The sequence below is a fragment of the Rhincodon typus genome, chromosome 8, assembly GCF_021869965.1.
Source record: "Rhincodon typus isolate 14 chromosome 8, sRhiTyp1.1, whole genome shotgun sequence".
Classification (NCBI taxonomy): Eukaryota; Metazoa; Chordata; class Chondrichthyes; order Orectolobiformes; family Rhincodontidae; genus Rhincodon; species Rhincodon typus.
The window spans coordinates 52,070,292-52,085,968 of record NC_063339.1 but is presented as its reverse complement, the minus strand read 5'-3'; the positions used below and the strand labels follow the sequence as shown (position 1 = coordinate 52,085,968).

General features: G+C 39.7%; 1 protein-coding gene across 1 annotated transcript in view; it reads left to right on the top strand.

The window, feature by feature from the left end:
- LOC109922148 (ral GTPase-activating protein subunit alpha-1-like) overlaps nt 1-15,677 on the top strand; it is a 93,896-nt gene that overhangs the window by 60,579 nt on the left and 17,640 nt on the right. The window contains exons 12-14 of the mRNA XM_048600423.1: nt 3,844-3,984; nt 4,248-4,396; nt 10,318-10,447. Coding sequence (XP_048456380.1) covers nt 3,844-3,984; nt 4,248-4,396; nt 10,318-10,447 — 420 coding nt within the window. The remainder of the gene's footprint in view (nt 1-3,843; nt 3,985-4,247; nt 4,397-10,317; nt 10,448-15,677) is intronic.

Genomic DNA, 15,677 nt, shown 5'->3' with positions numbered 1-15,677 from the left:
TTACAAGCTGAATCCAAAATTTGTACTAAATTAGAAAATCGCAGCTTAATATTGGTCTCTCAACATTTGTTAATTAATTTTCAAGATATTTTTGCACTTTTCGAAGTGGACAAGGTTAACTTTTTTTTAAAAAATCCTTAATCCCTCAGTTGTTTACATATGAAGTTTTCTAAATTTATCAAGTATTTTTATGAATTTGATTTAATTAAGGAAACCTGTGGAGCAGCCATGTAAGATTTTGGAGTTCATTTGAACTTTAGTCGTAAAAATTGAATGAATTAATTGTACAGTATTTTCATAAACTTGATACATTCTGTAAAACATATAACAAATAGAAAAAAAAAACTTAATAAAAGCAGAAGTCTTTTCAGTGCTGCCAGATACCTGTTTGAATTATTGGTTGACTGGATATGGATCTTCCATTCTGTTCTGTTGACTTAAGTTTTTCTTTTGAGTTCTATCTTCCTTCTTTTACATGAAACCACTAAAGCTTGGACCTTACTAACCTATATTAGCCACCAGGCTCTACGTATGATTGGAGACATACTGAACTTTTAGTAGATTTATTAGTACTTGAACAATGCATGAACAGTCAGTGGTCAACTTTGGATTAACTAGGTAGGGTATGCCCAATTCTTGATTAGTTCCTTTGAAAGTAATGCTGACTTTCTAACATCACTTCCTACTGTCTTCTGATTCATTCTTTGACAAATCAATCACTTTATAAGATCGTCCCTTTTGTACAGCTTGTCGCCCTTGGCTTACCAGCGTGCCACATTTTTTAGCAAGAAGAGGTGGCACCAGTGAACCCTTTAGTGTGTATGTTGTGTCACCTCTGAATAATGAGCTCGTGTCTCAGATGTCCCAGCTAAAACATCTGAGAAGATCAAAACAAAAACAGGACTACAAAACTCACTATGGAGTCTGATTTCCATACATAGACACATATCCATAGGGTTCTTACTTTTATTGTGCTACAAAACTAAATCAGTTTAAAATATTCTTGTTTTTAAGTTATAGCATTTTATCTCAAGACATTCTCATCTGTTGGCTTGGCTTTTCATTAAGCTGAGCTATTAAACAGCAATTAACCATAAGTCCATTCGTTTACATTTGACCTGCTCTGTATGGCTTTCTGTTTTACAGAAACTGTTATCCAACCATACGCAAACACAATGTAATTTTGAATTGATTTAGTGAGGAATTAACATTATCAATTATTGAAAAATATAATAAGCATGCTCATTTTGGTAGCATTCTTTGTCTCCGGAAGAAAAGTTTTGGCTTCAAGTCACACTGAGCGGTTCTAGTGAGAGGTCACAGACCTAAAATATTAAGCTATTTCTATCTCTACATATATTGTCTGTCCCACTGAGTGTTGCCAATGTTTTAAACTTTATTTCAGATTTCCAGAATCTGCAGTACTTTGCTCAAGACTGCAGGTGTTCATTTAAAAAAAAATTGTTTTGTAATACAGAATTTTGAGTATTGTTGTAAAAAGACATTTTGTCAATATTTTTCATCTTGCACTCATTGGGACATTTTACAAGTATACCAGTTAGGGGGAAAACTGACATGAAAGGAGAGTGCTGATTGGTTGGCAAGTGGGCTTGATTGGTAGAAGCATTGCCATGGATAATGCACCCATTGATGCTGGTTGGCAGTTAACAGCAGACATTGTTTAAATTTTAAACCAGGCAAGTTGACTCTGACCTGGGCATTACCTTGAGGAAATGAATGAGCAAATGGCTGTCACCTATTTTGTTGAATTGAAAAAGACGCAATGCACTTGCAGATTCTTTCCTGTGTATTCGCAAGTGTACCACATTGTGAGCCCGATTAACGATCCTAAATTGTTGACAACATAATTACTTGCAGATTGTGGAATATCCAGCAAATGTTTCCAATTGAAGGATCAGATCTATGTTAGACATGTTGCAATTCTTGCAAGTGTGGACTGTTTGGATATGGTCAGTACTTTGTTGCACACACCAGCACGAAAATTCATAGACCACATTACTTATTGTGTGATCAACAGAACTCCTGTCTTGATGGCAGGGTCCTGTTAGAGGTGAACACCACTTGTGTGCTACTGCATAGTAGCAGGGTGAAACAACTAGCTTCAACTGTTGTTCAAATATTTGAGGTATCTTATCTTTGGGTAACATTGAGGTAGACTGGGTACCTTTTAGGATGAAGAGTGGCTGCTATGGAGTTTCCATGATATAGACCGAAAAATGTTCTGATCAGGATAGCCCATTATCCCACAGAAAGGCTTTGTTGTTCCTTATTTCAGTGTCAAGTTGCATTCTGAATAAACATTTCAGTCCCTTTTTACAAGGTTCCTCATAAGTCCAATCTTATAGCGTAGAAGTGTAGGAATCCCACTGGATACTGGACAGTGAGTTAGCACTGGAAGCAGGCCAATTTCACAACTAGGCCATCAAGAAAAGGAGGATCTTTTGATTGTTCCATTTTGAATTTGAATTTGAGTGCAGGATGGAGCCCATATGACCCTCAAAGAAGCCATTAACATCTTTGCTGCAACACTATATCACTTAGCTTTCAACTCCTTGCATGTTTGCTTACATGGTGATTGTACTTTTATGATATTTAAATCTGCGTCTGCATGTAAGTATTTCAATGTTTTAATGGGCTGTATCCTACACTCAGATTAATGTTTGAAATGGAGCAATCAAATGAGCTCTCTTTCTTTGATGTTCAAGTTGAGAAATCGGCCAGAGGTTTTCTCCTACTACCATGTACTGCAAACCTCACTTTACTCATCAGGGATTCTTACAATTCCACGTACTATAGATTAACTTGTACTCGCAATCTTGTAAATATGCCTTGAGTAATTTGTTTCAAGCAAGGTCCTAACCATACCAAACCATCTTGCACTTGCAAAACTCGCATTACAATCAATTATTATCTAATATTAGATGGGATTCTGCAATTGGACAATATTTATTGGATAACCCTGAATGTGCAAGGAGTTAGGATTTAAGATCATCAGTCAGGCTTGCATTGTGGTCCATTTGTGTGAACGGAAGCTATATATTTTAATATATGGGGCCCTTTTTTTTGCACACAGAGCATGTACGCACACTGCACCTGTTAAAATTCAGCAACATCGATGACAGCCATTTGTTCATTCGTTTCTTGGGGCAATGGGGGTTGATCAATCAGCCAACCTACCTGGGAAAAGTTAGAACAAAGCCTGGATGTTACCTATCAATCAACATTAAAAGTAACATCCACCATGGCAACACCTCTATCAATCAGACTCCACTTGCGAGCCAGTCAACGCTATCCTCTCATGCGGTATAAATGTTTGTTCTCCCCTTGAATTGGTATTCCTGTAAAATGTCCTGACGACTGCAAGAAGAAAAGCTTCAATGAAACTGAGTTTTTACAGCAAAACTAAAAAACTATTCCTATAATCAGAACATATAGAACAGCACAGTACAGTACAGGCCCTTCGGCCCATGATGTTGTGCCGACCTATTACCCTACTAAGGTCAAACTACCCTGCATACCCTACATTATACTATCATCCATATGCCTATCCAGGAGTCGCTTAAAAGTCTCTAAAGTATCTGACTCCACTACCACTGCTGGCAGCACATTCCACACGCCCACCACTTTCTGTGTAAAGAACCTACCTCTGACATCTCCCCTATTAGCAATGACATGAAACGTATATTTAAAGAAAAGAAATTTCTGGAGAAACACAGGCCTGGCAGCATCTGTGGAGAAAAAGCAGAGTTAATATTTCAAGTCCGGTAACCCTTCTTCAGAACTCTAACATCAAATGTATCTTGTATATCACTTTTCTTCTAGGACAAAATGAATAAAGCTTCAGGTCATGTAAGGAATCTTAGCTGGACAAGGAATTCATCATACCAGAATGCAATTAACAATGCTCCTGAAATAGAAGAAGAAGAGAAGAATGTATGTGCAGGTGTTCAGGCATCACTACAGGTACGCTTAAAGGTTTTTTTTTCCCTTTGTTGTCGAGTCAGTTACAAAATTGCACTGTTTCTCTAAGTTAACCACTATTTAAATATTTGTAATGGCATTGGTGAATTGGCCAATTAATGAATTGGCAGATGAATGTTGCTAAATTTAATTTTGGAGATATCTTTTTCTCTTAATTATGCATTCTATGTAGTCCATATCCATTGCATGATAAATTGAAATTCGTTTACTCGTCTTTATATTTTTATGATGTTGTTATATTGCAGGTTTTTATAACCAACTCAGCAAATATATTACTGCTAGAACCTGCCAACGAAATTGGAGTCCTCTTGGATGAGCATGTAGATATGTGTAAACGTGTTCTCAACATCTATAGATACATGGTTGTCCACTCAACAATGAATAAGAAAACCTGGTAAAATGAGAATTTTGTATTGCAACTCTGCAAAAATGTGGTTGACTTATTTAAGCATTTTTGACAATAATATTTTGGAATGCAATTTAAATCATTTAAGAAGTGGTCTGCCAAATGTATCAGGTGTCCTTGAAAAGCAATATTTTTTTTCTTGCTTCAAGTCTGGGCTTTCTTTCTTTATTCACTTGTGGGATATGGGTGTTGCTTGCTGGGCCAGCATTTATCCCCGTATGCCCTAAAGAAGGTGATGGTGGTGAGCTGCCGCCTCGAAATGCTTCAGTCCACATGCTGTAGGTTGATCAACAGTGCCCTTAAGGAGGGAATTCCAGGAGTTTGACGCAACAACAGTGAAGGAACAACAGTATATTTCCAAGTCAGAATGGTGAGTGGCTTGGAGTGGAGTTTGCAAGTGGTGGTGTTCCCATGTATATGCTACTCTTTTTCTTCTAGTTGGTAGTGTCATGGGCTTAGAAGGGGCTGTCTAAGGATCTTTGGTGAATTTCTGTTGTGCGTTTTGTAGATAATGCGCACTTGCTGCTACTGAGTGTCAGTGATGGAGGAAGTGGATGCTTGTGCATGAAGTGCCAATAAAGCAGGCTGCTTTGTCCTTGATGGCGTCAAGCTTCTTGAGCATGGTTGGAGCTGCACCAGCCTGGGTCAGTGCGGAGTATTCCATCACCCTCCTGACCTATGCCTTGGTGGACAGGCTTTGGGGAGTCAGGAGTTGACTTACTTGCTGCAGTGTTCCTAGTTTCTGACCTGCTCTTGAGGCCACTGTGTTTGTATGGCAAGTCCATTTGAGTTTCTGGTCAATGGTAACCTCAAGAATGTTGATAGCAGAGTGTTCAGTGATGGCAACACCATTGAATGTCAAGGAGTGGTGGTTTGCTTGTCTCTTATTGGAGATGGTCATTGCCTGGCATTTGTGTGGCATAAATGTTAGTTGCCATTGTCACCCCAAGTCTGGATATTATATAGATTTTGTTGCATTTGAACGTGGACCGCTTTAATATCTGAGGAGTTGCAAATAGTACTGAACATTGTCTAATCAGCGGAGAACATCCCCACTTCTGACCTTATGATGGAGAGAAAGTCATTGATGGAGCAGCTGAAGATGATTGTGTTTAGGACACTACCCTGAGAAAGTCCTGCAGAGATGACCTGGAGCTGAGGTAATTGACCTTCAATAGCCACACCCATCTTCCCAGATGCTGGTGACTCCAACCATTGGAGAGTTTGCTCCCTGATTCCCATTAATTCCAGTTTGTGAGGCCTGCTTGATGGTGCAGTCAGTTGAATGTGAACTTGATGTAAAGGGTTTCACTCATACTTAACATCTAGAATTCAGCTCTTTTAACCATGTTTGAACCAAAGCTATTATGGGGTTAGGAGCTGAGTGGCCCTGGTGAAACCCAAACTGGGCATCATTCAGCAGGTTATTGCTGAGCAGGTTCTACTTGATAGCACTATTGATGACGCATTCAATCACTTTTTAGCAATTTTCCACATTGTTGGGTAGATGCTAGTGTTATAACTATACTGGAAGAGCTAGGCGAGGGGAGTGGCAAGTTCTGGAGCACAAATCTTCAGTACTGTTGTTGGAATGTTGTCTGGACCCATAGCCTTTCCAGTACCCAGCACCTCCAACTGTTTCTTAATATCACGTGGAGTAAATCACCAGCTGAAGGCTGGTATCTGTAATGCTGCAGACCACTGGACGAAGCAAAGATGCATCATCCACTTGACACTTCTGACTGAAGATTGTTGTGAATGTTTCAGCTTATTTTTTGCAGTGTTATGTATCGGGCTCTTCGATCATTGAGGATGGGGATATTTGTGGATCCTCCTCCTCCAGTGAGTTGTTTGATTTTTCACTACCATTCGTGACTGGATGTGGCAGGACTGCAGAGTTTATATTTGATCCATTGGTTGTGGGATTGCTTAGCTCTGAATGTCAAAGAACTACAAAGAAGACTCAGGCACCTAGTCAACAAGTCACCCCACTCTATCCACTCAGCCCAAGGATTCCTCAACTCCATCAAAGACATAAAGATAGAGGACGAAGAGACCATGATATCACTGCCCTATTCACATCAATAGACATACCACTAGCAAGGGAAACAATGACAACACTACTAGAACAAGAGCACGACCCCAGTGAAACCATCTCTAAGGACAACATGCTCAAACTATTGGACCTATGCCTCACCACCCACTTCACTTTCAACAGCCAAACATACGAGCAAATCAACGGGACACCCATGGGATCACCTATCTCCGGACTCCTAGCAGAGGCAGTGATGCAAAGACTAGAAAGGACTGGCCTTCTGCAAATCCAACCAAAACTGTGGATACGCTACGTAGACAACACCTTTGTCGTCATTAAACGGACCAAATTAGAGGGGACACACAAACTTGTAATCAACACCCTCACCGAATAAACTTCGCCAGAGAGGAGGAGGACAAACAGCTCCCATTCCTGGACGTCATAGTAGAACACCAGACAAATGGGGAACTGCAAACAAAAGTACACCGAACAACCACACACACAGACCAGGTACTGAACTTCGACAGTAAACATCCCAGCACGCACAAACGAAGCTGCGTGCGAACACTATTTAAAAGGGCAACAGCACACTGCAACACAGAACTACGCCAAGAGGAAGAAGAATACCTCTACCAGGTTATCAAGGATAATGGATATCCAAAGAATTGGGCCAGAAGATGCCTACACGAACAGCGTCAGAAGAGACTACATGCCCCGACACACTCATCACACTACCGTATAGCAGAAACACATGGGAACTCACCACAAGACTCCTACGACCGCTGGGCATCAGAGTGGCACACAAGCCCACGTCAACCCTACAACAACTGCTCACCCGAACTAAAGACCCACTCCCCACCATGGACAGGACCAATGTTATCTGCAAGATCCCCTGCAGAGACTGCGAGAAACACTACATCGGACAAACAGGAAAGAAACTAACAACAAGAGTACACGAACACCAACTGGCTACAAAAAGACACGACCAATACTCACTCATCTCAATCCACATGGAGAAGGAGAACCACCGCTTCGACTGGGGCAACACCAAGATCCTGGGACAGGCTAGGCAGAGACAGGCACGAGAATTCCTAGAAGTATGGCACTCCATGAAGCACGCTATTAATAAACACATTGGACTCAACCCTATATACATTCCACTACGAAGGAAAACCAGGGGTGAGGCAATCCATCTCAATGGACCCCAGAGTTTAAAAACCAGGCGGGAAAATACACCGACGCTTCATTGGAGGCTGCACTGAGGATGTTACCAAGCATGGTAACGAAACGTCTGCTCAGCGAGCCAACCAACCTCAACAACCTCTGAATGTCACTTGCTGGTTATGCTGTTTGGCAGATAAGTAGTCTGTGTGGTAGATTCACTAGATTGAGACCTTTTTAAGTATACCTGATGCTGCTCCTGGCATGCCCTTCTGCACTCTCCATTGAGCCAGGGTTGATCCCCTGGCTTGATGGCAATGGTTGAAAGAGGATTATATGCCAGGCCATGAGGTTGCAGATTCTGCTGCATGTTGATGGCCCATAGTGCATCGTGGATGCCCAGTCTTGAGATGCTAGATCTATTTGAGCCATTTAGTACAGTGATAGTACCATACACCACGATCAAGGTTATTCTCAATGTGAAGGTGGGATTTTGTCTCCACAAGGACTGTGGGATGCTTACTCTTACCAATAGAATATGGATGCATCTGCAGGCGGCAGATTGATAAGGATGAGGCCATGTATGTATTTCCCACTTAGTTCTGTCCTTACCTGCTGCAGACACAGTCTAGCAGCTATGTTCTTTTGGACCCACCCAACTAGATCAGTGGTCCTGTTGCCAAGCCACTCTTTGTGGTGGACATTGAAATCCACCACTCAGTATATTTTACACTTTGAGTATGCCTATATCAGGCTGTTGCTTAACTAGTCTCTGAGATAGTTCTCTCAATTTTGGCATAAGACCCCAGATGTTAGTAAGGAAGAATTTGCAGGGTCAACAGGGCTGTTTCTGCTGTTGTCTTTTTCGGTGCCTAGGTCAACACCAGGTGGTCCATCCAGTTTCATTTGTTTGTTGAGACTGCATAGTGATTGATCCAACTGAGTGGCTTGCTGGGCCATTTCAGAGAGCGATTGAGAGTCAACCACATTGCTGTGGGCCTGGAGTCACATGTAGGCCAAACTAGGTGAGCATGGCAGATTTCCTTCCCTGAAGGACATTAGTCAGATCTGTTTTTCTGACTGTAGAAAGAATGGTCATCAATAGATTCTTAATTCCAGATAGTTTTTATTGAATTCAGATTCCACCATCTGCCACGGCAGGATGTGAACCCAGGTCCCCAGAACATTTGCTGAATTTCTGGATTAACAGTCTAGTGATAATACCACTCAGCCATCACGTCCTGTTTTCTGATGACAAGTTGATGAGATTGATTTTCTCTGATCTGTCACTTACTCGCTTGTTGTGACAACAGAATAGTAGAATGCAAACTAGAAGGATTTAGGTTTCTTTTTTCAGAAATTCCTGTGTTCGGAATTATTTATGACCAAATCCTATAAATTTCATAGCTTAAACAGGTTGTGTGAATGTGATGTTGGAACAGACACTATACATTCATTCAAATTAGTTTTGGTGATCTCATTCTGTAGCTCAACGCATAAAAACACTAACGGTTAGACTATAATTATGACTAACTTGGAACCTTCTCCCTTCTCCTCTTTCATGACATGCCATTGTTAGATGTTCCATAAGAGTAGCTGCCATGTACACTGGAGCTATTTCAAGTTTCTGATCAACATTTTGGCACAGCAAAGAGAGTGGTTCATGAGGTTATTTGCTGTTAAACATGGTGCAAAATTCCCATCTCATGTAGTGTCCAATGTAAAATTGTAAATAGAGGGAATGTAGTATAAAGAAAAAGTATTTTCTTTTAAAAAAACTTTTCAACAACCTGTTCAGACATTTTGTGACAAGCCTCCAGGCTTGATCCTTGTTTCTTCTTGAACCCAGACCTTCTGGCCCAGAGGTAGGGATGCTGCTACTTGCCACAGGAGCCCTTGTTGTCATCTTAGCAAAATCAAAAAGTCAACCTGCAATTTTGAATTATTTAGAATCTCAGCATTCAATTTTTGCATTTGTGTGAAAAATGCAATTCACCTGGATGTTGGAAGTAAAACCAGTGAGTTATGCTGCTCTTAAATAGTTGCAAAAAGATCACAGCACGTGTTTTTGCAGACCAGCGTCTGTAAAATTCTGAATTTAACCGTCCATTGTTCCTTCCGTTTTTGGACAAGGACGTTTTACTGATATAGTAAATGGGAAGTGTGACAGTCAGTTTCTGTTTTCTTTAAATTTGGCATTGGTCAACTACAGAATTCCAAAGAGATCAAGTTAAAATAAATATTATAATGTATAATTTATTCTGTCCAGATTATAATAATTCAGGCAGAGTAAGATGGCAATTATCTTGTGGAATGCATGTATATCTTGGCATGTATTATTCTACTGTTGGTTGATACTGTTTGATACTCCATTAGGTATGTGTGGATGGCTCCAGTTTGTATTGTGATGATGCAATATACCAGCGTACATGAGGTTCTAAATATTGCATCGCTAATAACAGTTGAACTGGAACCAACACAGTATTAATCCACTAGCAGTAGACTATCTTCAGTGAATCCTTCTAGTAGTCATGCAACTGAAAGTGAATGAACTTTGATACCATTGTTCTACAAATCTGATACCATAAACATAATACATTTGCGTACCAATTGGTTAAAGTAGCCTTTTTTTAGAAAATAGAATCTCAAAATTTGAGCCTTTGGTGTCATGGCTTAGAAATCTGATTTATTACTTTTCTACTTTTTCCTAAAGGGAGCAGCTGTTGTTGATTATGTTGAGAATTACAGAATCTGTTATGAAACGACCTCTGCAAGCACCACCATTATCTCAAGGGAGAAAGAATTCAGTGTTAGCAGGGAGGCTTGCTACACCACTTTTTCGGGTAAAGCGTGTATCTGGATCAAATTTTTTTAAAGTGTACTGTGTTTAATAAATGAAGTGTTTTAATATTTGCAAGAATTTGGGTTGACAATCATATTTCACTTGTAAATTATGCTGGTTTTGTTAATAAATGCAAGGATTCACGTTGCTGGGAATAGGTCACTCAGGATTTGCAGCGTGACAACAATAGTTTCTCTTACTTTGCTTTTTTTCAAAATATTACTCAGAGTCCATGTCCTATTTGTTGAGATTTTAGGGATAGTTTCTATTTGGGTATAAAATTAGCAGTAATACAATGCAAAATTGAATGATAATGGTTGGTGTATAATGGCTAACCAAACTATCCCTGCAAGTTAATGCATGAATTTGAGAGTTGAATGTTATTCCATATATTTCTGAAAAATTCTGCAACATTTTCCCTCCAGAATATTTTGATTTGTTTCGGGATGTAGGGTGTAATAAAGCAACCACAATTTCTAGCAAAGGTGTCAAAAAAAAATTCTTAATTTTCATTTATGGTATGGTGGCTCCCATGATGGTCATTTAGAATTTAGTTCCTTGTAAATATTGTGGATAAGAGACCAATTTGGACATTTAACATAGGCTTTAATGTAAATAAATTGACTTTTTAAACAAAAATAGTATGTGCAATTTAGAATTTCCTTGGCTTTAATGAGAAAATCTTTGTGACCCTGAATAAAGATTCCTGTCAAAGGCTTTGCAAATTCTGCCCTCCTTTACTCAATCAGTGTTTTCGCGTGACCTTCTTTTGCATTTCTAATAACAAAAAAAAAGCTTTTGGTGCTACTTCACATGATGCGAATTGCAACTTTTTTTTTATTTCATTCTAATACAAGCTGATAAAGTATATCAGAAAAGTTGTTGTTCATAACCTATCGAAAGTGGAGGTAATGAAACCGAGTATAATGAGGACCCTTTGGGCACCCACCTCCAGATTTTGAAAACTGATGAAAGTATAAAAAAAATAAAAAGAATTTTAAAAAAAGCGAAAAAAAGAGGTGGCATGATGACTGATCGGTTAACACTACTGCCTCACAGTGCCAGGAACCCAGGTTTGATGTCTCTGTGGAGTTTGCATGTTCTTCCTGTATCAGGGTGGTTCTCCGGTTTCCTCCCACAGTCCAAAGATGTGCAGGTTAGGTGAATGGGCCATGCTAAATTGCCCTGTCGTGTCCAGGGATGTGCAAACTAGGTGGATTAGCCGTGGTAAATGCAGGGTTGTGGGGATAGGGTGGGGGGCTGGGGCTGAGTCTGGGTGGGGCGCTCTTTGGAGGGTCTGTGTAGACTTAATGGGCCGAATGGCCTCTTTCTGCCCTGTTGGGATTCTATGATTCTTGGTCTGCACCAAATCCACACCACAAATTCCAACTTTGACACCTATTTTTCATCGCGCTCAAGCTTCCTTGCCTGCACTGTACAGACTATGATCAATTCTTATGATGTATTCCATCAGCTTGTATTAGAATGAAATTTAAAAAAAAGTAAGTTGTGGTTCACACCTTGTGAATTAGCACCAGAAGGTTCTTATTAGAAATACAAAGAAAGTCATCTGAAAATACCACAAATTGAGTTAAAGAAGGACAGAATTCGGATAAACTTTTGACGGGTACTTTTATTCAGGTCACAAACATTTTCTCATTAAAGCCAATGAAGTTCTAATTGCACACATTATTCTTGTAAAAAGGTCTGAATTTATTTTCCATTGAAACCTATAATCAACGTCCAAGTTGATCTGTTATTCTGGCATAATTTACAATATTTACAAGCAACTCAACAAGAGCTACCATAGCAAAAATGCAGTTTAAGAATATAATTTTTAAGCCTTTTTCCAGAAAATGTGGTTGCCATTGTGCCCTGCACCGCCACCACCAAATATTCTGGAGAGACAAGTTTTAACAACTTGCATTCTTAGCTGTATTACCTCAAGAATTGAATGACGTTTCCCAGCATGTTCAGAAGAGGTGCTACGTTTTGTTTATTCTAAACCTATTCATGTACATTTCAATATCAGCATGAAACAATTATCTTATTTCTGTATACTAACCTTTATTGCAAGAGGAATTAAGTACAGGAGTAAAGAAATCTTTCTGCGATTGTGTAGCGCTTTGGTGAGATTGTACCTGGTGTTAAGTTTTGGTCTACTTAGTTCAATGAAAAATGTATTTTGACATGGATGGAGTGCACCAGAGGTTTACCAACAAGTCACTGGGATAGTGGGATTGTCTTGAAAGGAGTGATTGATGAAAATGTGCCTGTATTCTCGATTTCTTAAAGACATGAGGGGAGATAAAATTTTAACATCTAAGATTCTTACAGTTTGTAATGGGATAGGATGTTCCCCTGGCTGGTGAATTTGGAACGATAGTGCACAATCTCGAATTAAAGAGTGGGTATTGTAAGATTGTAATGATGAGGGATTTCTTCCCTAGCGGATTGTGAAGCTTCGGGATTCTCTACCCTTAGAAGCCTGAGTTAAGAAACCAGGAAAGGGCCATGAAAATGTTGTTTAAAAGAATATGGGTAAATCATCCAGACATTTTTGTAGGAGCTTTTTACAACTATATAAAAAGGAAGAGAGTAGCTCAAGTAAACTTTGATCCTTTTGAAGTAAAGATAGGAGAAATGATAATGTCAATAAGGAAATGGCAAAGACATTGAACACATTCTTCATTAATCGTCAAAGTAAAGATGCATGTTCCATACCAGCTCTCAAGGGTAACAAAAGTGCCAAGGAGAGAGAGGAAATTAAGGTAATTGATGTGAGCAAACAAAAAGTCAAGGGACTAATATCTGATGAATTTCTAGGACCTAACGGTCTACATTCAAGATTTCTAAAAGAGATGGTTGCAGAGATGGCAAATGCAGTGGCGATGATTTTGTAGATTTTGAAACAGACCCAGCAGATTTTAAGTTAACAAATGTATAACTGCTATTGATAACAGGAGGGAAAGAGAAGACAGAGAGCTGTGAGCCTTCAGTCAATGGGAAAGTGCTGGAATCTATTACAGTAAACTCCCCATTATCTGATACCCAAGCACCCAGAATTCTCATGCAACCAGCAAAGATTTCAAAGAAAATTTACCAATTTATAGAGTTTCTTGAAAAAAATGTCTATTTGAACTCCAATGTGCATATATTCCCACCGTGCATTAATTCTCCCTCACACAAGCACCATTACAAAAGCGGATAGTTGAATTTGTGATCACATTATATCCAAAACCTTTCATCAGCAGTCCTCTGTCGTGTAGGAAGACTCCCACACAAGGACTAAAGCGAAAACGCATTGTTTTCACTTTGAAACAGAAAGCAGAAATACGTGAAAGACTGAAAAAAGGTGAAAATCACAACATATGCATGAATTCAATGTTAGTTCGTCAACAATACAAGATCTTAAAGTGCAAAGTGGAGAGCTTAAAGGGTGCTTTGTGAAATCAAAAAGTGATAAAAGCAGGAGAGCACATCATACACTTCATACTCCTATGCTTGAAGACTTGGATTGTGCTTTGTATGAATGGTTTTCACTAAAGAGGTCAGAAGGTGCATATTTCTCTGGACTTATGCTCGTGGAAAATATGAAGGAATTTTATGAGAGGAAGTAAATTACAGAGCCATGTCCCTTTTCTCATCTTAAGGTACTGAATGGGATCTAAAAAGTAGATATATCGGTAAGTAGATATCTGTGGATACCAAATCAGCTGATGACAAGGAGGAGCAGGTTGAAAGAGATCCATGGTGTCTGCTGCTGAAAGATTTAAAAATGTCCTGAAATTTGATGATCAGTAAAGCTGCTTTACTTTACAAACTGTAATGAGTTTCGCCTTCTGCATTCCCAATTTATGCATGAGAGAAGGAAAGCATGCAAGCAGAAATTTATTAAAGAGGGCTAATGCACCTAAATCACTATCTCCTTAGCCATCAACATCATCTACTGCTCACGATGCAAGTGTTAGTTCCGTTGGCGACCCTGATGAAATATTGTCAGAGTTTCCAGAACCCAACAAGTAAATTGCTGGGATATGTATTAGTTAACTTAATGAGCATCAAGGTTGCAGACAGCATATTGTAGAGAAGTGAGGTTATTCAAAAGAATAGAAAAGGAAATGGTTTGAAAGGGTGTGTAAAGAGTCTCAAAGGAGACTTGGGTATATCTGAACAAGAAATAAACTTAACATGCAATGCAGAAATTGACAAGGCAATTGACAGATTGGGTTTTACTGCAAGGGGATTGGAGTACAAAAATGAAACCATTTTGCAACATGTAATGCTTTGGTGGGATGACAACAGGAATACTGTAGAATTTGGTCTCCAAATTTAAGGATTGGATTCGATAGAGCAAATATTCACTTGAACTATCCTTAGGATAAGAAGGTTGTCCTATGATGAGAAGTTGATTAATTTGGGCCTATAAGATTGGGAGTTCACAAAATGATAGAATTGTTACTGTGCAGAAGGAGGCCATTCGGTCAATGGTCTATTATGTCTGCACTGCCTCTCTGAGCATTTTGACTTGATACCAATATCGTGCCATTTCCCCATAACCCTACTTTCTTGAATACCTCAATTAAATCAGCCTCCACTATGGTTCCTGGCAGTGTATTCTAGAACCTAATCACTGTGGGGGAGAAAAAGTCTCACCTCAGATTTGCTTATTGTGCAAAATACTTTAAATCTGTGCCCTTTAGTTCTTGATACTCTTACAATTAGGGACAGTTTCTCCTCTTCTTATTTGCTGTGACCAGACCCCTCAAGATCTTAAAAATTTCCAAGGAAAGCAGTCCCAATTTCTCCAATCTATCCTCATAACTGAAGTTTCATATCCTAGAACCATTTAGTAAAGGGGTAGCAGGAACTGCAGATGCTGGAGAATCTGAGATAACAAGGTGGAGCTGGATGAACACAGCAGGCCAAGCAGCATCAGAGGAGCAGGAAGGCTGACATTTCGGGCCTAGACCCTTCTTCAGAAATGGGGGAGGGGAAGGGTGTTCTGAAATAAACAGGGAGAGAGCGGGAGGCGGATAGAAGATAGATAGAGAAGAAGATAGGTGGAGAGGAGACAGACCGGTCAAAGAGGCGGGGATGGAGCCAGTAATGGTGAGTGTAGGTGGGGAGGTAGGGAGGAGATAGGTCGGTCCAGGGAGGACGGACAGGTCAAGGGGGCGGGATGAGGTTAGTAGGTAGGAGATGGGGGTGGGGCTTGAGGTGGGAGGAGG